General features: G+C 35.4%; 2 protein-coding genes across 2 annotated transcripts; both read left to right on the forward strand.

The window, feature by feature from the left end:
• The first annotated feature begins 236 nt into the window (after positions 1-236).
• On the forward strand, positions 237-3,078 carry LOC134742722 (large ribosomal subunit protein eL37). The gene is made up of 3 exons (XM_063675913.1): positions 237-373; positions 546-681; positions 2,906-3,078. The coding sequence occupies exons 1-3, from the start codon at positions 371-373 to the stop codon at positions 3,043-3,045; spliced, it is 279 nt and encodes a 92-aa protein (XP_063531983.1). The 5' UTR covers positions 237-370; the 3' UTR covers positions 3,046-3,078.
• A 1,226-nt stretch (positions 3,079-4,304) lies between these two features.
• On the forward strand, positions 4,305-26,249 carry LOC134743011 (PDZ domain-containing protein GIPC3). The gene is made up of 4 exons (XM_063676274.1): positions 4,305-4,803; positions 20,294-20,524; positions 20,801-21,052; positions 22,414-26,249. The coding sequence occupies exons 1-4, from the start codon at positions 4,567-4,569 to the stop codon at positions 22,651-22,653; spliced, it is 960 nt and encodes a 319-aa protein (XP_063532344.1). The 5' UTR covers positions 4,305-4,566; the 3' UTR covers positions 22,654-26,249.
• The last annotated feature ends 1,024 nt before the right edge of the window (positions 26,250-27,273 follow it).

Here is a 27,273-nt window from a genome sequence, read left to right on the forward strand (position 1 = left end):
CTACGTAATTAAGTCGGGTTATTTGTTGGTTCATGTTATACTCATGTCCCAGAGCCTAACTAGCGCCACCGGAGAGATTTGGAACTATTATTTAAAGCTAAAAGCGGTCACTTTTGCAACAATTCTGCCATAAGAGATTGGCATCCTTTCTATACCATCCATACTCCCGGGAGTCGCTACATGTGCGCACTTCCATATTAGCCCATAGACTTGATGTGAGTGACAAAATAGTTGCGGCGACCCCCGACAATGTGTGCATACCCTTACCGTACTTGAACGTATCTTATATTTCCTGGCAACACTGCTTCCCGTTCGTCGAAGAGTTTGTCAATTTTGACGTTTAGATTCTTTTCTTGTCAAAGTCGGCAAGATGGTAGTGTATTCTATTTTCTTTAATTTTTAATCCGTTATAATCGTTATTTTCTATGAACGAAATGTCTATATTAATGCGCAAAATGTGTCCTATTAAATATCTTCAACGAAAATACGGCATAGTTATTAGATGAGTGTGGTTGTTTACTTCTAACCTTCAATGTTTATTTCAGACGAAAGGTACGTCAAGTTTCGGAAAGCGCCGGAATAAGACCCACACACTCTGCCGGAGGTGTGGTAGATCCTCGTACCACATCCAGAAATCAAAATGCGCCCAGTGTGGATACCCAGCGGCGAAGCTCCGTTCCTGTAAGTTTCTCTCATTTTTTTGATAGAAAACTCGTGTGGCCTATGTTATTTATTTAGTATACTAGATGTACAGTCGGCACCAAATAGATAGTGACCAAATATAACGTGACAAAGTTTGTCACCATATAAATAAGTTTGTGTTCCGATATAATATTTTGCCACTGGCCGTTCCTATCTATTTAATGCTGACTGTACTTCATATAGGCTAATCTAAATTATTATTAAATTAACTAGAGTGTAAATTTAATTCATAAAACAGGAATAACAAGTACTTTAATTTATAAGATTATTATCCTACACTGATTGAGGAAGTAATCTGATTTTGGATTAATTCCTTGTATAATGTAGGTAAAGGAACTGAGAGAACTATGCAAATGATAATGTCACTTTATCATTTGGTCAAAATTTCAGACAAACTTTCTTTAGTACTCATTTTAACTATGTTATAGCTTCTACTATCACTGTCTAGAAATTTGATTGTTAATTATTTAATCCTTCAGTGATCAGTGGAAAATATTTTCTAGCATGTATGGAATATAAATAAATAGCTATTCAAAATTCAAAAAACTTAGTTCCACAATAATCTTCTTACACCAATTTAGTAAATCCATGCCTATGAAGCTGTAGGTCTTGTTTTAGATCCCAGTTAGAGTGCCTCTGTGTGTAATTTTTATTTGCTGTACAAAAAAGTCTGCCAATTTTTGCAGGGGACGGGAACGTCAAAAGAGCCATGTCAGATAAACGTCAGTCCATTCACTGTGTATGACCATTGGCAGACTATTTTTGACAGAGGTTGCCTGTTAATGGCATTTGGTTATATCCTCCTAGTCTGTGTGTGATGAATGTCAGCATTTGATTTGTTTCCGAGTTGTGGAGGTTTTATTTTATAGAATTAAAAATTAAACACATTCAGTGCCAGTGACTCGCCAGGGGAGTTTTCTGTTCGTAGGCGCTTTTTGCTACATTCGGTTTTTCCCATGTTATCAGCTACGCTCGTAGCGCGTAGGTCGGGCTGGCACTGAATGTGTTAATTTAACTCAATTTATTTTGCATTAGACATAGACCATAGAAAATGTTAAATGTAAAATCCAAAATTTTTTATTTTAACCTTTTCGATGCCAAAAATGAAAATTTGAAATGTCAAAACTGAAATTGAACTTATGCACATACACGTGAGTCTATGTTGCTCTGTGGTCTTTGACCGATTAATCCGTCTTTGGCGTTGGACCTGCGGTGCCGATATATCCGTCATTGGCGTCCAAAAGGTTAAAGATTATCAGTGTATTTTGTTTGGTATAATTTTATTATATGTAATTTTTGGAGGTCTGTAGCCAAAAGGTGGCAATCTGAATCCTAATTAGCTTAGTTTCTCAGTCATGTCTGTCTGTCAGTGAGCTTTGTCTCGAGAACCATTGTAGATAGACAGGTGAAATTTTTTCAGTGTGTTTTTCTATTGATACAGCAAGTGATAAAGTAAAAAACACAAAAAATAATTAAGAATAATTTATTGGTGTTGTAGTTCTGTTACAATTAATATGAAAGTGGAGTGAGTACCAGTGCGAAATCGCCTTTTCATACAAACAGTTCTCATTTTCCTTTTTGGATTCTGGATATTAACATTATTGAAAATATTTTGACAAAATTCTTTGTATACCAACCACAGCTATGCCCCTACGTTTGATTATTTTCGAATTTTTAATTTTTATAAGAGTTAGGAGCATTTAATTTGTTTTGTGAAATCTGTTTTTTGCTTCTAATTTCTACAATGATCAAAAAATCTAAAAAAGTCAAACGTAGGGGCATAGCTATGGTTAACACTTTCAGTGTCAAGAACCCGATAGTTGAGTTCATTTTGTGATAGAAATGGGGCATTTGGCACTGCAAGTGTTAATATACATCAAATTATGTAAAACATTTTTCATAATGTCAATATCCAATGTCTCTTTCCTCTTAATATAACTTGATGGCACCCTTAAGGCAAAATTTGACACTTCAAAATTCATTTCCATCTATGTTAACTTTATCACATGAGTCATGCATGCAGTCATGTATGCATGAAAGTTAGCTTATTAGACAGACTTTACTGTAACATTTGTGACATTTTCAACCAAAAGGTTGTTTTGTTGCTTGTTAATAAGGTTGATTTCAAATTGAACCCTTTTGATTGAAAATGGCACATTTTGTCTACTGGCATTTTCTAACTAATGTTTGTTGTCTATTGCAGACCACTGGTCAGTGAAGGCTAAGCGCAGGAAGACCACCGGCACCGGCCGCATGCGCCACCTCAAGATCGTCAGGAGGCGCTTCCGCAACGGCTTCAAGGAGGGCAAGCCTACCCCCAAGAAAGCTGTCGCCTCCTCGTAGACTTTTAAACAACTAATAAATTAAAAAAGTCACTGTATTGTTTTATTTCATTATTTTTACAAATTTGTAGGCCAAACCAATGATCACTAAAAAGTACTTATTTTTTGCAAACAATTTTTTAGCGCAAATAATGTTTTGAAACATAATTTCCTCAAAGGTGAAGTGAAAAGCAGTATGTGTCACATGGTAGCAAAATTATTTTCACCTTGGGCGTTAACACTGGAATCTCTCACTATGCTCAGGATTCTATTTTAGAATCCTTTGGTTCGTTCAGGATTCAATGTATGTGTCCTCGCTTTAATTATGTATTTTGGTCCCTTGTGATAGTTATGATTGTGACCTAATCTACTATTGAGGATCCTAGTTTTTGTAAATATCAGTAATTGATCTTGGTCGCACTTTACAAAAGGTATTTCCAATCTAACTACCGTATTTATCAAACGCGATCCCTCATCTAATCACTTCATCAATTATATCTGCTTTCGCTGATGTGGCTGATAAGCATAGATTGTACGGAATGTACACGGTGAGTAGTCTTGACAGCTAAAGAAGATGGCGCTTTACGTACTGTAGCCGTACACCGCTATCCAATGGGGTTGGTCAGTCGAAGTTATTTACAGATGGCGCCAGAATAGGTTTCTCTTGTCAATCTAACGAATTGTCAAATTTGTGTTTTTTATTTTATTTAAAAGCAGTCCCATAGAACAACTATAGTTGGTCAAGCAAATCTTGTTAGTAGAAAAAGGCGCGAAATTCAAATTTTCGTCGGAAACCTGTGCTGGCGCCATCTATAAAAACCTTTCACAGTTGCCATCATCATTCGAAGTTACGAATTTTACTTAACATCTGAAACTGGCAATAAATCGCATCAGAAACACCTTTGACCAGCATCGTGGTTGCAATAGGTATTGCTATAGTTTTTATATGCAGACTCGACTAAGACACTGTAATACTGTGACTAAGACTTGCAATGCAACATCTAACAATCGCTCAATTAATTACGCTCTATCTGCTTCGATGACATTCAAAACGTTACTATAGTAATTACTAGCATTGAATAGAATCCCACGAGTTGTAATGCGTATTATAAGTAGGTACCTACCATCTAAGTTTCATCAGGCTCCGCTTGTAAATAGTTCTGTAATACTGACAACGGGAATGCCGCATCGGCCGCGAGTTGTGACGCGGCGCAGAGGCGGGTCAGCGCGTGGCTGCGGCGGAGAGCCCTTGCCTCTTGCCTTGCCTCGCTTCACCTTCAGTACAAGCTCGCACGCCGCGGCGAGAGCCCATTCCGCGCCATCGTCTAATGCGCTTTCCACCAACTACGGAACGCTCCACAATCTTATCCAATAATTATCGCCATCGGGCGATACCTTATCTCGTGCAATGACGCGATATTTTAAAGTTCTACCGAGATAAGAGACTAGTGATTAAAACTCAGGTGTAGAATGTGTGTCTGACCGCTATCGTTTCAAAGAAACTTTAACAACCGTTACTTAGTGCTCGATTACAAATATTACGATGTCGCTGTTTAAGAAGAAAGCGCCAAAATACACGGCGCCCCCTGTGCCGCCCGTGCCGGCCGAGGAAATACCTCCTGCTAATGGAGTGGACAACAACAATGGTGCTCAGAAGTCGCAGCTGGTCTTCCACTGCCAGCAAGCCCATGGCAGCCCTCTTGGACTTATTTCAGGGTTTTCTAATGTCAAAGAATTGTACCAGAAAATTGCTGAATGTTACGACTTCCCACCAGAAGATGTAAGCCTCTTTTTGTTTTTCTCATCAGGCTTCGAATTGATAAATAATTACCATGAACCTGTTTATCCAGATCTGATCGTTCCTTCGTCGAACTGGAACGTTATTTTCTTGTCGCGTCTGTATTGGAATAGGTACATATCAAAAACTTTCTCATTAAAGTTTATCTAGACACGGTAGCGTGTCGGCCAAGTTCGCAAAGCGGTCAGCTATCCTATCCGGCTTATTTTGATAACAAGGTGAAGTTATGAAGTAAAATAAAAAAAACCGGCCAAGCGCGAATCGGACTCGCGTTCCAAGGGTTCCGTACATTACAAAATTTAAACAATGTATCTTTTATGTGAAATGTCTTTAAAAAACCCGTAGGGGTCGGATCAAAAACTAAGTAATTAAGTCCGACTCACGCTTGACTGCACATTTCTAATAGATTTTCCGGTGATCTATAGGTAAAGATCTATTTTGTGTATTTTTTTCAAAATTTTTGACCCAGTAGTTTCGGAGATGAAGGGGGGGGAATGGTCATTTTTTGCCTATTTTCTTGAATAACTTCTAAACTATTACTTTAAAATTATAAAAAAAAATATATTTGAGATTCTCACAGAGATTTTTCATTTGATATGTAACACAATATAGTTAGACAAACTTTATTTTTTAATTTTCTCATTTATCCCCCAAAAGTGGCCCCCGTGTTTAAAATCTTTGGATCACAAACTTGCATATGTGTACCAAATTTCAACTTAATTGGTCCAGTAGTTTCGGAGAAAATAGGCTGTGACAGACGGACAGACAGACAGACAGACGCACGAGTGATCCTATAAGGGTTCCGTTTTTTCCTCTTGAGGTACGGAACCCTAAAAAGGAAACAAGTTTCTTTCTTGTTTAATTAGGAAAATATATATATTTATTATTTATCACATTTGAGTAAATAAGTAATCTTTTCTGAGCTAATGAAGGCCGTAAATTTTAAGTGTAAAAGTCATTTACCTATTTATTTTTGCAGCAAAACTGCATTAATTCTACTAGGTACTACATTCACAACGTTAGTTTATGACTAGCCACTAACCAATGATTGCATAAGTAGGTATAAAAACACCTGATCTGATGATTCTCCGTAATCCTTATAGGTTCATAATGGAATAAGAGCATGCCTGATGCTTAGCGTTACTTTACCTACACGGAACCTGAGGTAATCACAAGGTGAATGATAAGAACATAATTTACATAGCGATGTGTCACTAACTCGATCATGGTAGCACTAGCATATGTGTAGGCTTTGCCTTTCAATTGATTCATTCGTTTTATTTCCATTGATTCATTGGTTACCTATTCGTCCGCATTCCCTACCTTACTATCGTCCACCGTAGTTAAGTTAGTTACCGTGGTGACCGGAGTTAGATGATGTTCTTGTGTCGAACTTGAAGATGACTAATGGCAAATAGCACTTAAGTACTTTACCTTTGCATCTACTTAATAAAATTAAGGGTTACAGCATAATATGTAACAAGAATTTCTACAAACCTACCTATCAAACTTGTCTCGTGAAATGAACGTCTTAATGCGACATGGAGAGAGATCCACAGTCCAATGGTCTGAAAAGTAAATGAACAATTATAAAATTTAAATGAGGAAGATGGCACAGATACGAGCAAGTATTAAGAGGATTTAAGAGAATTAAGATAAGAGAAACGTTATTTTAGGTACCTACTAATGCGATGTGACATTTTATCTCTGATGATAAAATTAATCTATCTATACATATAATAAAGCGGAAGAGGGTCGAAAGTCTGTACATGGAAGATATTCGAAAAAAAATTGCCTGGGGATACTTAGAATCGATAACAGAACACATTCCAACAGTTTTTAGAATTTTTGTCTGTTTATCTGTTTGTCTGTTTATCTGTTTGTCTGTTTATTTGACCGCGCTACAAATGAAAACGGCTGAACGGATTTTGATGCAAACTTTACTAATCTGTCGAAAAAATCCACGGCCAGGTTTTAGGCTATAAAAATTTGAGAAATTTTACCCCTAAGGGGGTTAAAAAGGGGATGAAAGTTTGTATGGGGTTCAAGATTTATTTTAAGCTAGCAATTTGAAACTTCGTAAGAAGATATATTATTGAAATACAAGAAAACTAATTTCAGCGTTTTTGAAAATTCATCCCCTAAGGAGGTGAAATAGAGGTTGAAAGTTTGTATGGAGATCAATTTTTTTTTGAGTGCGTTACTTGAAACTTTGTATAATGAGCATATTATTATAATACAGGAAAAGTGATTTTAGCGTTTTCAAGAATTCGTCCCCTAACAGGGTTAAAAGGGGGTTGAAAGTTTGAATCCATTACAAATGCTTTGAAACTTCTTAGAAAGGTATGATAGACGATTACAAAAAAACTAATTTTGACGTTTTTGGAAATTTAACCCCTCAGGGGGTTGAAAAGGGGATGAAAGTTTGTCTTGGGGTGCAAATTTTATTTTAAGCTAGGAACTTAAAACTTTGCAAAACGTTATTATATTAAAAAGCAAGAAAATTACTTTCAGCGTTTTTAAAAATTCATCCCCCATGGTGGTGAAAAAGCGGTTAAAAACTTTATCTTGATAACTATATCATTTTAGCTACTAGGCCAAGTTAGGTATCGATTTTGTATAAATCGGGTATGCCGAATTCATTTATGATATCAAAATGATACCATTCCCGAGTGAAAACACAAAAAATATGAAAAAACTTTTTTTAATTTCTCTTTACGCTTAAACCGCTAAACCGATTTAGATAAAATTTGGTATAGAGATAGTTTGAGTCCCGTGGAAGAACATAGGGTAGTTTTTAACCAAAACAATGGAGACTGCGTTTGCATGGAGAAGCGGCCGTGCCCTTTCCTCTTAATAATGGTCACGAAGGTGGGTACTTTAAAAAAATCATTTTTCAGTAAATGTCAAACGATTTGGGACTTAAACGCGTTACCATGCCTTGCCGAAAAAAATCGAATCTTTCGCAAAAGTCTCGCAATGCATTGCGGCCACAAGGGGCACGGTCTCAGGAGACTGAGAAAAACCACGGTGAGAGACTCAGTGGCGCTCTAGCCAGGCAGGTCGCTTCGCTTTCGGCTGAAACGGCAAGCCAGCGCGAGTTCGATTGTGATCCCAAATATATCGTACGTAATACATATGTAGGCGCAGATCCTGACGGAGTGTGGCGCCGGAGAAGCCGTGTTCATCCCGCGTATCCTTCTCATTCCGAGCAACTTCCAGTTCCGCTTCAAGCGCCTACAGGTCCCCGTGAGCGTCTGCTTCGCTATGACCATCAACAAGTCGTAGGGGCAGATGCATTTCAAACTCCGAAAAAAAAAAAAGGGGCAGACGCTGCCCGCCGCCGGCGTCATTTGACTGATTTGACTGGAGGACCGATTTGGATGACATGATTTTGATGGGAACACCCAAATATTCCGAAATATGTTTTTCCGATTTTTATAACCACGACTTTCATAATCCCGATTATTTATAAGTCCGAAATATCAAAATTACGATTTTTAAAAACACGATGGAATAAAATCACGAATGTGCTATTTCCGAAAACTTAAAATCCGATTGTCACTTGATAGAAAGCTTAAAGTTCCGATTTTACACTTTTCCGAAAATATTTTTTTTTCCGAATTCCTAAATTCTGAAAAATCATTGTCCGATCGGAAATAAAATAATTCGGTATTCAGAAATTCGGTTTTTTACAAGATCGGAAAAATGAAATCCGTGATATTCAAATGAAGACTCACGTTTTAGTAATTATTACGGGTACCTGTCGTGCCGCAACATGTTAAATTCGGCATAAAATATGTTTGGCATAAAAATTCGGCATAAATAAATTAGACAGAACTGCGAACCTGCGAACCCGAACTGTTGCTAGAAGTGGGTTAGGTTAGGTTAAAACTGCGACCCCCAAGAAAACGAACTGTTGCCAGAAAAGTGGAAATTTAAAAATTGGGATATTTAAAATAGGAATCACGTTAATTCGGAATAAGGGCAATTCCGAATTCGTGATTTTGAAAATCGTAAATGTTAAATTCGGTGTTTGCCACCATCGGAATTGTTATAGTCGGAATTATGTAGTTCGGAATTTACAATATTCGGCTTTTTGGGTTTTCGGAAATATAAATCTTCGTGATTTTCATCATTCGTAATTATGACAGTCGGAATTTTGATGGGTCGAGCATTTAAAAATCGGAATGATAAAATTCGACATTCTAAAATTCGAAATAAAAAATTTTGGAATTATGTAGTGTACCCGATTTGCATAGGTACAGTCAAGGACGTTAAACAAAAATGGTACTGTATCGTTCGAAATACACCTATACTACTCTATGCCATTTAAATCACGACAAAAATTTGAATAAGGGCAAAAAAAATATTCATTTTGTAGTGTAATTTTATTTAGTGGTAGCAAAGAGGATATAATATTATAGAACGGTACTGTCATAGTAAATTTTGTAACCACAGTAAATTCACTGCCATCTATCGACACACTTTAAAACTAAAAATGAAGATTTATTAAAATACGATAAAATGTATTTAAATATGGATAAATGATCTTTTTTATTTGCATTAATATTTTTTTTATTTTGACCCATGTTCTTTCACTGATATGCGTTAAAATTGTTAGATAATAACAAACGAAACCGTCAACGCCCTCTATACGAGAGTAGGCAAAAGGTAGTAGCGACATCTGATCGAGAATCAAATTTTCGTGATTTTCGAGGCACGTTTTTTCCTTAGACTGTATCCATCTATTACGGAGTTATATCTATCTTTGGTGGTAGGTACCTAATTGTAAAATATTTTATCTGGACTACAGTCCTCTAGCGTATCCATCTGTCAACTTTACTTTAAGTTCTGTCTCCAGGGGACAGGGAGATAAATTAGGGGTGAATTAGCCGCTTACTGAAACAGACCGAATTCCACGCAGGCGAAGCCGCGGGCACAGCTAGTTAAGTATAAACAAAACAACATCGTTTAGTTTAGGGTTCTGAGTTCCGAACTCAAGCAAATATTAAGTTATCCGCAACTCTGTATTTATAGACGGTTTAATAGGAATAATAGGGAATAGGTAGGTATGAACTCAGATGTCTTTATTAATTTATTTTTAAGGAAAAGTGACGTCCTGCCACTGTACTCATGAATGGAGTTTTCTATAGCAATAAAATGATGTACTGTGTGAAAATATCAATCGACACCGATAATTTTATCAGCTGTGATTTATCTATTTATATTGCTTCTTTGAAACTTATCTGAACATTCTTTATTCATTAAATTTGATCAGTTTAATAGACGGATGTAGTTCTGTGATTACACGACTATAGTTGGTCAAACCAAATTGTCAGTAAATAAGATCAAAAAAACTATACTCATCCTTTTCTTTTGGGTGCTAGTACTAGTGTAAGATAAAGATAGTATGATTCTCTCTGTCTGTTTGAAATGAGACAGTCCTTTGACAGTTTTGGATGATTCACGGTTAAAGCCTGACCAGGAATATATGATCATTGTCAAGAGGGCGCTATTATTCTCATTTATATGGCAACAGTTCCGTATAGTCTGAATAATGTGGATTGGCTACTCGTTTGACTTACATCTACTTTTATTCACCGTAATCAAAATCAGAACCCATTTATTTGGTCTACACTTTTTTTTATAGTCGCTACTTTTTTTGCCGTATATAATTGATGTATTTTCTTACGTATCACCACATAGGTCAAAATCGTCTAATTGCATCTTCTTTTTTATTTTTGGTTTGCATAAAACCTCAGGAGGTACAACTTTCTCTCGTAATCCGCGTAATCGATGCCTCCGATTTACCTACAAATTTATATAAATTTACATATATTTAATTTAGTCTTAACATACCAGATGGTGTAACTACTATTAGCCTGGCTAATTTAACCACACCCTCAGCTCAGCTCAGCTCTATAGCTGAAAAAATATTTCGTCTATCATGTTACTCTATTCAAGGGAAGACGCCTACATCCAAGATTGGATCACCAAAAGGCCACATGATGATGATGATGGTCATGTTACTAGGTATATATTCCGTAACCTTACATAGGTTCTGCTACATTGTCAAGTAACAAGATTCTGTCTCCAAAGCCCATAGTAAATATTTTTCAAACTCAAATTCATTTTTGTTACTGTGTTTCCTCGCTTGTATAACATAACACTACAATAACTAAGTCGTAATAACCAGACTATAATGACATTTTGATTTGTTTACTTTCAGCTCTGATGGTAATTTGGAAATGTTTCGTAGTGAATTAGTTTAATTTCCCGAACTGTTTTTTTTCAACAGTTTATTATTTACATTATTAACAATGTTCCGCTCCCGACTATGTATAGTTTTAGGCATTTTTGTCATATATTATTTAATATTCAACACTTAAGCATTATTCAAGTAAACCGCCACAATGACACTGACAACAGTGACAACCTATCATTAAAATTAATGCCAGTGTAAGAAATTAGTTCCAATGAAATTCCGCAACATGGCGCATGATCATATATTTCTGGTCAGACTTTAGTTTACTAGACTTATGTAGTATATATTAATATTCCATTAAACGATAAAATTGTAGTCGGCTGAATAGTCTGAAAATCTTTAAGGAGACTGAAATGTATTTATGTAATAACGACGCACACAGTTTTAGGATTTCGACTAAAAAAAAAAAAGTTTGACGATTTGTGATAACTGTCACCCTAGTCCCTAGACAGTACTAAAAATACCAAAGAATAAATCTGGTAAGATAAACCTATACTCTACATACATTATTTTTATCGACCGATAAAACTCATTTAGTCCAGTACGCAATACACGGTCGTCGTGAACGCTGCTCGCACTATTAGTGCTTGAGAAAGGAGACCTAGGCTCCCCGAAACATGTCGCGCGAGTGACTAAAACTAGTGAGTCTAAACCGTAAAATGATTTAATGTTAGTATGTCTCACAACAGTTTAAATTCGATCATTTAGTCCAATGCATTAAACTTGCAAGTTGCAACAAAGGTAGAGTTAGAAAAGTCTGCAGCGATTTTGATGGCACACGCGGTACAAGTGTTATTTTAAAGGTCAAACTTCTATGAAATTATGATGTATGTATAAATAACACTTGCACTGCGTGTGCTATCAAAGTCGTTGCCGACTTGTCTTGGTCTTACTCTATCTATAAAATTAGCTGCTGCCTTAATTGCTGTTTTGTCGCTACTGATTATTTATATTGGGTAGGAGATAGGTAGGTACAGTTTATGCCTGGAAATCTTTCCGCGTTATGAATGTTATGATTGTTGCTGTCATACAAATCTCCAACTATGTTCAGTCTTTTCCTCATTTCGCTTCCATTGGAATGTTTTTATTGTATTTAAGAGTCAGGTATTTAGTTACACCGAAACTCTACCTTTTCGGGTGTACATACATTTGCAGTATACATATAATTATATTTACATATTTAGTTAGGTACATACTAGGAACACTCATGAAAAACTTAAATAATTATTTTTACAGTAAAAGCATTTTTCTATTAGCCACATTTTTATATTTGCTTTAAATAGTTGTAGATCATGTCTTTCAAACGATTGTGAAATAATAAATAATAAGAAAGTTATGTCATTCTCACAAATTACTACTAACACTAACTATACGGAATTTTATCCTAATTGGTTCAGTTATCAGGGTTTGACCGATGACAAACTCGTTTACAAATTTTATTTTACTATATTAGTATGGATTAGAGTAGGTGATATAGGATCTACACTAAATGCATCGGTACTTTACCTATTGACGAAGCGAGGATTTATTGATTCAATCGAAAGCGATATCGATGTCATCTTACTACTGGCTTGTATGGTATGCTCAATGAGTCATGCTACTCGCTACTGGTATGCGTGTTTTTAATTTCTTGATAGTGCAGAAAATCAGAAACTAAAATATTATTTAATTACCTAAAGAATGTCACCAAGGAGTTTTAGGAGAAGTGAAGCGAAGCTAGTCACGTAATGCCTTACATAACACGTTCGTTTTCTATCATCCATTATACACTAAAGCGAGAGGGTCAAAGTGTTAACGAGTTCAACAACTTATAATAGCGTCTTTCCTGTTAAAGTGGACAGGATAAAGTTGCCTATAAAGCGACGACGACTGAAAAGGAAAGTGAGTTAATATAACTAATGTAAATCACTAAAGTAATACCTAGTCTGACATGTTCTTGACAAAAAAAAAGTTAATGTGTGAAGAGATGTACGCTTAAGTAAGACCTAGTTAGCGGAACAAAAGAAGTCGTCGTATGTTTCATGGTGGTATTGTTGGTTGACCCGGGTAAAATAATATATCACTCACTGTAGCTGTAGGCTGTTAAAGCCCGTGCAGCCAATTCTAAGGATATGGGTGACCTAGTAAGCAGGTAAAGGACAGTTTTATAATATAGAACTAGGGGACTTAGAATATAGACAGGTAATCCGTGACATAGAAAGAGGAATCCCACCAAAAACATTTTCATGTAAAATGTTGCCAAGACGAAACCATAAGGCTCGCACTGTCAAAAAGTGATTAGATCTCTTGTAGAGCCAAGCTTCTAACTTTAAAAGCCCTAACTTCACAAACTACACCTTAGTCAAATTATGTGGCTTTTTCGTTACGTTACTACAAGAACAATTGTATAAAAAAAAGTGAATCAATTTTTCACCTTACGTTACGTCCATGCAAAGAGGATATAATATTATAGAGCGGTACGTCATAGTAAATTTTGTAACCACAGTAAATTCACTGCCATCTATCGACACACTTTAAAACTAAAAATGAAGATTTATAAAAATACGATAAAATGTATTTAAATATGGATAAATGATTTTTTTTATTTGCATTAATAAGATTTTATTATTTTGACCCGTTATTTTACTGATATGCGTTAAAATTGTTAAATAACAAACGAAACCGTCAACGCCCTCTATACGAGAATAGGCCATATGTAGTAGCGACATCTGATCGAGAATCAAATTTTCGTGATTTTCGAGGCACGTTTTTTCCTTAGACTGTATCCAACTATTACGGATTCATATCTACCTTTGGTCCATGTGCCATGTGACGGTAGCGAAACGGCCAAGCCCCAGATGTTAAGGTAAAGTCCCTATCGGGCTTGATAACTAAAGCAGGCACAAAGTAGGTAATATACCTACCTTTGTAAGTCCTTGATATCGCAAATAAAAGTAATAGATGTATTAGTAGGCAGTAGGCCTTATCATACCAATCTTACAATATAAGTAGGCAGAATTTCTGACTCACTCAGTCAGTTCAGTACACAATCTTAGTCTAACTAAATACTCTAAATGGCTGTAGTAGGCGAGAAACAATCTTAGTGGCAATAAAACAAAGAAAGTTGCATATTTATCTTTAGTCTCTTCACCGTTGAGTAACGTAAGACTTAGTGCTTAGTGTATGACATGCAATACTCGGATTCGACAAACAAATAAAACGATAACTTTTTTTAAAGAACCAGCGGCGATAGAGCTAACTGACCGTTCTTAAACCTTACTCATTTACTTATCTACCTAATACCAATGGTCAGTCAGGTACGTGTTGCTGTTAGTACAACAAGACCCGGTGACTGTTATTTAAACATGCTTGAATTAACTTGTATCTACAGCCATAAAATACACGAACTTGGCCGCTTCTTTTCCCGCGTAGGGAGAGTTTGGGTACAAATGGTACAAAAAATATATTTTTAATACAGTTGCTCAAAAAGTGCTACTTTTCGTGGCTGTTTAGCGTGCGGAAAGTTGGTTTTCGCGAACTAGAGCTTTTAACTTTTCCAATTTTTTTAAATTTTTATTTGTTCCAATTCATGACTACTTATTGATGAGTGTTAATATTAGTTTAATTAGTAAACGTCGTAATCAATATAAAAACCTACTGTTAATGTAAGAATACGAAAAATATGCATATTTCATATTTTATTACTTACCTCTTCATCATTCACCTTTCCGCACTAGCATCGAAATGTACTATTTTGTTATTCGAAAAATCTGTGTTGTTTATTCTTGCCGGTGCACATACGTAGATTTGAGCCATCTAGGCGGCCAATAACATTTTTGTGTCTTATCTTCTTTAAAATCGTGTATTCAAATTTAATTAAAATTAATGAATAAAAACGACGACTGGTCTATAGTGGGTAGTGACCCTGCCTGTGAAGCCGATGGTCCTGGGTTCCAATCCCGGTAAAGGCATTTATTTGTGTGATGAGCACAGCTATTGTTCCTGAGTCTTTGGTGTTTTCTATGTATTTATGTATTTGTATATTATATATATCGTTGTCTGAGTACCCCCAAACACCAGCTTTCTTAAGCTTACTGTGGGACGTAGTCAATCTGTGTAAGAACGTCCTATAATGTTTATTATTATAATAAAATCCGGCCAAGTGCGAGTCGGACTCGCGCACGAAGGGTTCCGTACCATTACGGAAAAAAACAGCAAAAAAATTACGTTTGTTGTATTGGAGCTCCATTTAAATATTTATATTATTCTGTTTTTGTGGTTTTTAGTATTTGTTGTTATAGCGGCAACAGAAATACATCATCTGTGAAAATTTCAACTGTCTAGCTATCACGGTTCATGAGATACAGCCTGGTGACAGACAGACGGACAGCGGAGTCTTAGTAATAGGGTCCCGTTTTTACCCTTTGGGTACGGAACCCTAAAAACATAAAATAATGTGTTTGAAAATTAGAGATACTGTCTGTTTTTTTTTAGGTAACCGCCAGGCAGCTTTAAAATCACTGTAACCGAGTAACTATTTATACATTAGAGGCACTGGACGACTGTAAAATAAAACTAATTCTTACCAAAGTAGAAAAACAATTAACATTTTGTATACTTTCACTGAAACTATATAAAATTCGATCTAAATTTTGGGGCACTAGGCAGGTACGCAAAAACTGTTATAAGTTATAAAATGCTTAATATATAATTAAATTATTAAAATTAAAATAAAGGCTTGGACTGACTTGGAAATATTTCAAAATAGTTTATGAATACTAAAATCTACAAAAATTTGCTTCAAAAAAGGTGTTACGTTTGAGCTCTAATTAAATATAAAAAACCGGCCAAGTGCATGCGTATTTGTTGTTATAGCGGCAACAGAAATACATCATCATCTGTAAAAAATTCAACTGTCTAGCTATCACGGTTCATGAGATACAGCCTGGTGACTGACAGACGGACAGCGGAGTCTTAGTAATAGGGTCCCGTTTTTACCCTTTGGGTACGGAACCCTAAACACTAACGTAAACTATTTTAAATATATACTAGATTCAGATTCTTAACTAATTTTTAAATACAGTTGCTCAAAAAGTGCTACTTTACGTAGCTATTTAGCGTGCGGAAAGTTGGTTTTCGCCAACTAGTGCTTTTCACTTTTCCAATTTTTTTAAATTTATACTTGTTCCAATTCACGACTACTTATTGATGAGTGTTAATATTAGTTTCTTTTAAACGTCGTAATCAACATAAAAACCTACTGTTAATGTAAGAATACGAAAAATATACATATTTCATATTTTATTACTTAGTACTTACCTCTTCATCATTATAACACGTTTATTTTTTAATATTGAATATTGGAAAACCGTTCTCAATAAGTTGTCTGAATGGAACGGAATAGCTGCCGAAACGCCTGTCAAAGAAGAGGAGTTTTTTCTTACTGCAAGCATGTTTTAAGTTTCCAAAGTTTTTATTCCTTACTTGTTGTTTTTATTATTTTTTCGCAACCGTATTAAAAAACGGTGTTCGATACATGTGCGGAAATGTCATTACTTCACGAGTACTGAGATATACTACGGCTCGTGGCAAGAGACGGAGAATACTTTCCGCACTAGCATCGAAATGCACTATATCATAATCCATCACTTTTACTATACTAAAATCCGTAGTTTTTTTTGCCCGTTTTAAGCATAAGTAAATTGAAGGCGCCGAGGCCCGAGAACTGATTTGTACGCTGAGTGAAAATCTAATTTAGATTACCTGTTGATCGGCTAGGCATAACGTTATCAAATGAGGTAAAAGGGGTGGGGGATGTGTCTTTAGGAATGGCTGGGAACTAGAATAACTAGATAATGTAATTAAGGGCTTATCAGCATGTTGATTTTTAATCATTCGACTTTTGGCCGCCTAGATTGCTCAAATCTACGTATGTGCGGTGTCTGCAAAATAAAATTTAAAGTAAGATATAGGTATATATTTAAAATACGTTATTGAAAATTAATAAAGATATTTTATGGTTATTTCATTTTGCCTTTTTGGAAACCATAAAATGGGATTCAAAAAAATTTGGTTGACATATACGAACGAGTCTGGGAACAAGGTAGTGCTACCGCCAAGATTCCAAGGGGCATTTCATTTAATCATATTTCGGAACCCTCGTTGCTTCAGTCAGATTAGACAGATAATAAAGCGTGATTTCAATGCAAATAAAAAGTAAACTACGCCTACATTAATTGTCGAGGAAATATCTATTGTAAAATATTTTTGATTACAAATTCAGATACAAATGGTTAACTTTATGTTTTTTTTTACAAACACGTGATTAAGCAAACACGTTTAGTAAATTGAAACCGATAGTTATCAGCTCTGTTGGCATTGTTGGCAAAAGGTAATGGAACTTTCCGTAGTTTTCGTTGTGGGTATGAACAAAGATAGATATAACTCCGTAATAGATGGATACAGTCTAAGGAAAAAACGTGCCTCGAAAATCAAGAAAATTTGATTCTCGTTCAGAGGGCGCTACTAGTTTTCGCCTACTGTCGTATAGATGGCGTTGACGGTTTCGTTTGTTATTTAACAATTTTAACGCATATCAGTGAAAGAACATGAGTCAAAATCATAAAAATAATTAATGCAAATAAAAAAAAATCATTTATCCATATTTAAATACATTTTATCGTATTTTTTATAAATCTTCATTTTTAGTTTTAAAGTGTGTCGACAGATGGCAGGGAATTTACTGGGGTTACAAAATTTACTATGACAGTACCGCTCTAGTATAAGTTACTCTATGGTATGAATGAGGGTACCGGCACCATAATTACAATATAGATTTTTGAGATAAAGAACCATTCAATTTCATTTTCTTTATTGTTGGTTATTAATTATGTAGGTAATAAAATTTTTTCTGAGACTAAAACTACTAGGACGAGATTCATATTCGGTTTGCCTTTGAGTTACCAGCTGCAACGGAAACTTATTGCGATTAATATTTCCCTCATATCGTTCATTGTTTCACTCACCTTAGGGGCGCGGCTTACGAAAGAAAAATGCTGCTTTAACGCTTTTAATAGACTTATGTAACAATTAGCATCAGAAATATATTTTATTTAAATTCTGTATGTATTGTATAATCGATTTCGATAGCGGATGTTAATCACTGACATATTTTTTGCAAACTCATATTCGCATGTTGAATTCATATATTGCATAGTCATTATATAAGTACTTCGTATTAAAGAAAACACAATCGAGTCAGTGATGACGGAAGGTTTGATTAATTTGTTCGCACTGTCTGTATGCATGCACTCTTGCATTGATTGTCTGCAGTTAGGTTAATTGCTGTTTAAAAATAAGTCGGTTTTTTTTTCTTTATGATGACATCTATTTCAGTTTAAAATTTATATATAGTAGACATAGGTAGTGTGACTACTTAAAAAACGCAAGATCAAAATATTTAATAAAATAATTTGATTTGTTCCCAAAGTTATGTAAGTCGGAAAAAACCTTTGGTAAAGGGTAAAGCAAATCCTATTGACAGCGAATGTTTAGATTTACCTTTCTAGTTTATCAATACGTTGGTACTGTAGGTAGGTGACCCTGAGCTATTCGCGCACAGTCGTGTCGCAAAGGTCAACCGAGAAAATGCCAGGCTCTTATTTCTTGATATTTCACGGCTTGTGAAAATACTGAAGGCGTGACGTTATTGTGAAGGTTTATTCTGCGCTTAGAGATAAAAGAAATTAACACAGCCCGTAAGTGATGAAGTACACACGCGCACTCGTGGCTTAAATCTAATGCATTGCATAGAAGCCATATGAGACATGGGAAATGCTATACTGTTCATACAAGTGAGTAAAATGTCACTGGCTATGCGGAAGTACGCATGGCTGATCCAGGAAGTGGATCGGCCCAGGGGCGCGGACGCAGTTTCTGCCGTATGATATGCGCGAGCTAAAAGTGACTGACTGACGGCTGACACGCTCCAACGCCAAGCGCTAAATGCGAGTGGTGTGATGACCCAGTATATGCGGGTGTTGAGGGTCAAGGACCTGGACTATAGGCCATAGATCTAACTACCATAACCATATCGCCATACACTAAATGCACATACTAATTGTACGACATTGTCTTGTAGACTGCCAAAAAGTAAAATTTTAGTTTGTTTGGTTGGTTTGCTTGACTTAAGATTAGCTTGGAATCGGAGATACGATATATGAACGGGATTGTAGATGTGTGCCTAAAAATTCCATGAGCCATGTAAACAATACGAAAACGCAGCTGTGCATCTAGGTAAACTGGTGACACTGATGATGATTAAAGGTTCCTGTGCTGTGAACTATTGTCACCGACGGAAAGAGTTGTTACTGCAATCCAAAACTAGTGCATGTTAATTTCAGTGTAAACTGCTCTGTTTGAATCGAACAAAAGAGTTTTATGTCAAGGTAAACCAAAGGTGACAGCACATTGTCACTAAAACAATGAACACGAAAACACAGTTCGAGATAAATGTAAACGTCATGTATAAGGTTTAGCATTGAAACATGAATTGTATGTGTCTAAACTCACAAATACATATATTATAATATAAAGTAATGATATGAATGAGTCTTAATCAGAGTTGCCTTGTAGATAAGACACTTGTTTTGTTGATTTTTATCGAAACTTCCTCGATTAAGTAGGAGAAACATGCAATGCAACAGTGAACAACTAAATTGTGAAGTGCATTAGCGCTAAAAAGAAAACAATGCGTTCCCTACCATTTGCATTTGGTTGCGTGGCGATAGTTCATATTACCGAGTTATTAACGTATGAACACGTCGCCTGCAACAGTTACAATGATATTTTTATAGTAAAAATAAAACAGCAATAGATTAGACAGATCACTAAATGTATAGAAATACAGAAAGAAACTAGCACAACTACTGTTTATACCTATTAATGGAGATGGATTTACGAATCACGGAACTATCAAATCAAGGCAGACAATTGATCGGCCTTAGTCACGAATTAGGAATCTGGAGCAGTGGTATTAGTACTATTAAGGCCTTCCATTTGATTGGAACAGAAGCAAAAAAACGGTATCTACGATTTGGAAGCTTATGACAAACTTGTATTATGTTCTATGCTTTACGGTATTAAATTAGGGACAAAAAGTCGCAAATCATTGCACTCTAAATGTCTAAAAAGTTATTAATGAAATCTTTTTTTTTCGATTTTCAGATCCTGTTCTGCACATTGAACACGCATAAAGTAGACATGAAGAAGCTCCTAGGGGGACAAATCGGATTAGAAGATTTTATATTTGCGCATAGAAAAGGTCGTCCCAAAGAAATAGAAATTGTCAAGACTGAGGATGCTCTTGGCCTCACCATTACGGACAACGGTGCTGGATACGCGTTTATCAAGAGAATGAAAGAAGGTTCTATAGTCTCGAGAATACCGCATATAGAGGTGAGGTTTTAAGTGTTTACTTATTTTTAGAGAGCTGGAAGTATGTAATGTAATCTAATTTTTAATAAAGATAGCAGGTATGCTCCAAAAATATATGTATAACTTTCTGAAAAAGTTGTAGTACATAAGTTTATAAGTCACTATTCGATTGGTACCTACCTACACTAACAGGAGAGCGAATATATTTATTTTGTTATATTTTCCATGTATATTATCCTTGAGAACGTCTAGGGAATATGACTTATTTTACATCATTATGTAATTCTCACATTTCAGGTCGGTGACCACATAGAAAAACTAGACGGATTAAATATGGTGGGCAAAAGACATTACGAAGTAGCAAAAACATTAAAAGATATCCCTAAAGGCACGACATTTACTATACGACTTGTGGAGCCGCTAAAGAGCGGTTTTAACAGCATTGGACCAAAAACGAGTAGTGCCAGGGCAGGAAAGAAACAAAATTATGGCTCAGGGAAGGAAACACTTAGATTTAAGGCAAATGGTCAGGCCACTATTGAAAATGAGGTGAGTCACATAATGTATGATTAATGAGTAATCCATATGTGATTCTAAACATTGATTAATGATTATTAAACTTCGATATCACAATGAAATGACGCGCATCGCATGGCATTTTCATAATAATGTAAATTTTCATTATAATAGGTGACCTCATTCAAATGTTTTCAGTTGAACTTGTATATCTAAATAGTTTAAAACCAAAGTTTGTTTCACTAAAATTGCTTGTACAAAAACTTAAGGCGCTATTTGAATGCGGAAAAAGTAGTAAAAACTCGTGAAAAACACTTTTTCTCGGAGATTATTACCGGACACAAAACTAATATTTTAATACAGTTGCTCAAAAAGTGCTATTTTACGTAGCTGTTTAGCGTGCGGAAAGTTGGTATTCGCGAACTATTTAGTGCTTTTTACTTTTCCATTTTTTATTTATTTATACTTGTTCCAATTCATGACTACTTGTATTGATGACTGTTAATATTAGTTTCCTTTAAACGTAACCAACATAAAAACCTACTGTTAATGTAAGAATACGAAAAATATACATATTTCATATTTTTTTATATTGAATATTGAAAAACCGTTCTTAATAATCGAATCGACCGGTCTGAATGGAACGGAATAGCTATGGAAGGTAGAGGTAGGAATAGCTGCTGAAACGCCTGTCAAAGAAGAGGCGTTTTTTCTTACTGCAAGCTAAGTTTCTAAAGGCAACATTCGATATTGTTATTATTCCTCACTTATTGTTTTTCTTATTTTTTCGTAACTGTATTAAAAAAAACGTCGTTCGATACACGTGCGGAAATGTCATCGTGACATACTTTCATACGTAATGACATACTTTCCGCACTAGCATCGAAATGTACTATAATGAACCATTTCTGGCCTTTTTAGTCTTTATTATACACCTCTATTTTAAATTTTACAGAAAACAACGGAACCGTTTTCGAAAGCTCATATACAAATATGTACTTAAAAAAATTGACTTAAAATATAAAAAATATTGTTCATTTACTAATATAGGATTTGTTTTCTCACGAGTCTACGTAGAAATTACCATAGTCTGAGGAACGAATCTTGACTTATTAAATATTTAAAGAACTTGATATTATACTCTGATTTTGTTGTGCCGTTCTCCAGAACGCTCTCCGTTTTATATGGGATAGGTACTGGGACAGGGAAACCGGAAACGTTCTAACTTGAGAACATCCTGATGATATGTTCCATAGTAAACGGAGAACGTTCTCGAAAACCACACAACTCTACTACTCTGGTTAGTAAAAAATAATAGGTATGTTACCATGTTTTAAGTAGGTGACACGTCTAACCTTATAATTTAACAGCGATGTTTTTCCACTCTGTTTCAGCATGACGAGAAATCGAAAGCGGGCATAGAGAAAATAAATTCTCTGTTGGAATCGTTCATGGGCATCAACGATAACGAGCTGGCTACGCAAATGTGGGACTTGTCGGAAGGCAAAACAAACTCCATGCAATTAGCTGAAGCCATAGACAACAGCGACTTGCAAGAATTCGGGTTTACGGATGAATTCATTATTGAACTTTGGGGGGCTATCACAGATGCTAGATCTGGCAGGCTCAGTTAGAAATACTAGTGGTAGATAAAGACATAATTTCTCAGCGCATTCTCATGTTCAAATATGGGAAATGAAAAACTATGCAGTTCAACGTGTCGACTTAAGAGGCCGTAGTCGATTTTGGAGCAAAAATTTTAAATTGATAGATTTAGTCGTTGAAATTATACACGTTTTGTTACGTAATATCTAAATAACAAGTATTGGTTTCCATTAGCACGTTTTCTCATCTTGCCTTTTAATAATGAGGTCGCGAGCGTCCGTCACCGGTAATATATGAAGAGAAGGGGCAGTTTTTAAAAATTCATCAAAAAATTATGGTAGTAAATTATACAAATTAATGTATAAGAATAGTTTCAGCAAATGTTGTAGATTGTTCAAGTATCCAAATTACGTTGAAATTAAGTCGATTTTCAGAGAAATTGTAACTTGTTTTGAAGTAATTTCTGGAGAAAATTGAATTCGTTTAACTTTAATTTCCTCGAACTCTAAGTCATATAACAAAAATGTAATCTGATAAAGGTGAAGTACAGAATATGTGTAATACAAATTTACCATTTTTAGCAGTCCAAACTTTACGAAATTTACAAATAAGAGCGACAAAATCAGTGCTTTACGCGCGTTTACTTAAACGTCCTTCAGAAAAAAAATCATTACTAATTTAGTGAGTCTGTTTTTAAAAAAAATTATCTGATAAAAGGCAAGATAAGAAGACGTGCTAATAGAAAACAGTACTTGTTATTTCAATTTGGTAACAAAAGGTGTACAATTTCATCGACGAAATCTATCAATTTTACATTTTTGCGACTAAAATCGACACCGGCCTCTTAAACAAAGAAATTGTTAACGTTGAATAGTACCTAACCCTACCTACCTTACCTTCCCTAACCTTACCTAAGAGAATCGTAATAATATGAACATATCTGATGATGAAATTAAATAAATAATATTTGATTGTTATTGTATTGGCTAGGTAAGTGCGAAGTGCGTGGTGGGATAACTAAGCGATGGTCGCGCTTGACAAAAAAAATCCGGTCAAGTGCGACTAGGACTCGCGTTTCAAGGGTTCCGTGCATCACACAAGTTTTAACAATGTTTTTTTTTGTACGTGAAACGTGAGTGAAACTTCTTGAAAAATCCGGGGTCGGATCAAAACCAGATGAAAAGGAAAATATTATGGCGCGGTGGCTTATATCTCTGCAACTATGATAGCTATATGTATATCGGTGTTCAGGAAAGAAGCCATTGCTTGGAATTTAATGTACCGCTGACAGAGATGGCGCTCGTTTTGCGCTGGAAAGACGCATTCGGAGAAAATAACCCTGATGCTCGGTATTTACTAAGTGATCTCATCAGTTCATGGACGTATTTAGAAAAAAGTGATGTCATTTGATAGATCTTACTTAATGAATACAGTCAAAATATTACGATTATAACAGAAATTTTACGATTGATCTTGTTTATATACAAATGCGATGCAAAATTGCTTGGGTAGCAAGATTAAATACCCCAAAGCCCAAATGCGAAGGCCGAAGGCCGAGCTCTACGTAAGGCCGAAAGCTCGGAGCGTCCGACAGGCGCAGGCTTCCCGCAACTTCCTCAAGCTTTATACGTCAGCCAAGTCATTATACGTATTAAAAATTAAAGATATCTAATATTGATGCGGTTTTAACACCCCTTGGCACTGACTAAAATAACCGACTTGGTATCACATTACATATCTAAACTTTTTGTAGTAGAAGTGTTGCGTTGCGAGACTGGCACCTTTCTACATGTAATGTTTTTGATGGGATCTAAGTTTCTCACAATGAGTCCATTATTTAATACATAACACGACAGTTTGCAAAACTTTGTTAATTTTCTCATTTATCCCCCAAAAGTGGCCTATGTTTAAAATTCATTTGTTGACGTTACAGTTACATGCCCGTCTTTGGGTCACAGACTTACACGTGTACCAAATTTCAAATTCATTGGTTCATTAGTTGCGGAGAAAATGGGCTGTGACTGTGACAGACGGACAGCCAGACGCACGAGTGATCCTATAAGGTTCCGTTTTTTCCTTTTGAGGTACGGAACCCTAAAAATGTGAATTTATTTGACATATGTAAATATACATTTAATGTGCACTGTTAAAATACATAGCTAATTTGACCAACAGCCGCCAGGCGGACACTATCGTCACGTACACAGTCAATACATTTTCGTCAAGTGGGGCTATTTGAAACAAAAAATCCAACAGCGAGAGTTTAATCTTAAATATTTTACAGTTTTTACACAGTAGGTACAGTCAGCAAACCTAATAGTTTAGCATCCCTGCATGCATATTATAAAAGTTTTGCTAGTAGTGCTGAAGCCAAGTCTTTTTAGGTAGGTATTTGTACTTACTGTAATAAAAATAAAGCATTTTTTTTACATGTATTATGGTATAAAATACATGTGGACTCTTAAGATCATAGTTATCAAAATCCCAAACGTGGTCGCACGGTTTTCAAATTGCCCTACTCGACTGTATACAAAAAATACTTGAGGTTTGTAAAGCCATTAAGCAATAATTCATCTGTGCAATTTCTGAGAGTATATTAAATTGAATATTATAATATTTATACTTATTATATTAAATTGAATATTATAATATTAATACTTATTATATTAAATTGAATATTATAATATTAAATTAATACAAATAATTTATAAACCAACAGAGATTTATAATTATTAGCCTAGAGTTGAGTTAGTAAATATGTATAATTGACCTAATTTTGTACGGACTAGGGTGCTAAGTAGGTTTAATAGTATTAAGCAATTTGAATGAAAAAAAAAATACTGTCAGATGCCTATTATCCTGTTACAGAACGTAAACTAGTGTACAAAGTGAAATTCCAGCAGTGCCTTTTGTAATACATGTTGTGATAGTTTGGATATTAGAGTACAAATTGGATAAGTGATATGATACTAATTATACAGTTTGTTTTATGGCGCCAAGTGACTGTCATTATACTATTTGATATTTCCTATAGATTATATCGTCAACTATCGTGAAAGCATAGCGCTTGGGCAATCTACAGGACAGGGCGTAGTTATGCGGCGAAATAGGATGGGTATGGGTATACGTGGTGTACTTAGGTTGGCCCAGCATATATGTGAAGGCAACCTAATGAACAAATGTATATTCAATCTCCATACTTTTTTTTCTGTGTAGAGTACCTAATTAAGGTTAAAAACCGTATTAACCACAGACGCCACGCCCTTTGTAGGTCTGACGTCTGTAGTAAGCATGCTTCGCAGTGTTTAAACTGTTTAAACTCATTCCACTCATGCATTATTCGTCGTTAAATTCGCATTTTCTTAAATCGAAAAACCCATATTACTATAGGTACTTCACACTATCATTATGACATTGAGTAATTAAACTAAACTTATGTGCCGGCTTGTCTAGAACACAACTACTCCATATAATATTTTTCGTTAAAGTTATACTAGCTAATGTATTGTACAGTCACTAGTTAAGATAGATATTTAATGATATACCTATATGTTATGTCTAATTAATTTATTTGTTTATTTGTGTAATTATACCTACTTTAAGAATTAATAAAGTTCGTCGTTTATAGTACTTTTGTTTTATTCTAACAAGCAATATTGCTTACTTTTATTTAATGAACTCAGTTTACATAATACCTATCTGGATGGTTTACTGGTGATAGGAAATACCTCCAGGTGAAAGATTTTTTTAAACCGCTGTTATTTATGCAGCTTAATACTGCACAATACGGCATTTTAAATTAAATTATCAATTTTTTTACACGAGTGTACGTATGACGTGAATATCATTCGAGCATGTAGTTTGCAAAACAAGTGATCATAGTCTGTGCATAAAGTGAGTCGGATCAGTCGGATGGATGGGAACGCCCACTTCTTTTTAATTAATAAATATTATACGACATTTTTACACAATCAAGAAGGCTTGTGTTGTGGGTACTCAGACAACGATATATATATGTGGTATTTTCTATAAAAAGGGACCTTATTGTCGATGGCGCTTACGCCGCACAGCGTAAGCATAGCATAGAAAATACCCCATATAATATGTAAATACTTAAATACATAGAAAACAACCATGACCCATGAACAAATATCTGTGTCATCACACAAATAAATTCCCTTACCGGGATTCGAACCCGGGCCCATCGGCTTAATAGGCAGGGTTACTATTACTACCCAGTAGGGCACTAGGCCAGACCGGTTCTACTCCGAGCCTCCATGGATCGGACACGCACTTGGCAGGTTTTTTACAGTAACGTTTTTTTTGGTAGATTTACCTACCTACCTAAATAGGTATTTTGTTGAAATTAAATATAAAATTGTACTAACAATGGGCTTACGATTACGAATACAAGAAATTAACCTAGCCAAATTACAAAGGTAGAAAAAGTTCCTTTGAAGAGTTAGACAACATTATTATGTAAGTATAAAATAGGTTAGCGCAATATGTGAATATGTGATACTGATAAACAGGCCGAGCGGGAGGTTTGATGTGTAAACAACTACCTAACCTATTAATGTGGAATTTACATAACGAATGGCATGATCTGGTATATTTGCTTACCCGTTGACCTCGAACCTGCCTACGCC

This window comes from Cydia strobilella, chromosome 7, assembly GCF_947568885.1.
Source record: "Cydia strobilella chromosome 7, ilCydStro3.1, whole genome shotgun sequence".
Taxonomy (NCBI): Eukaryota; Metazoa; Arthropoda; class Insecta; order Lepidoptera; family Tortricidae; genus Cydia; species Cydia strobilella.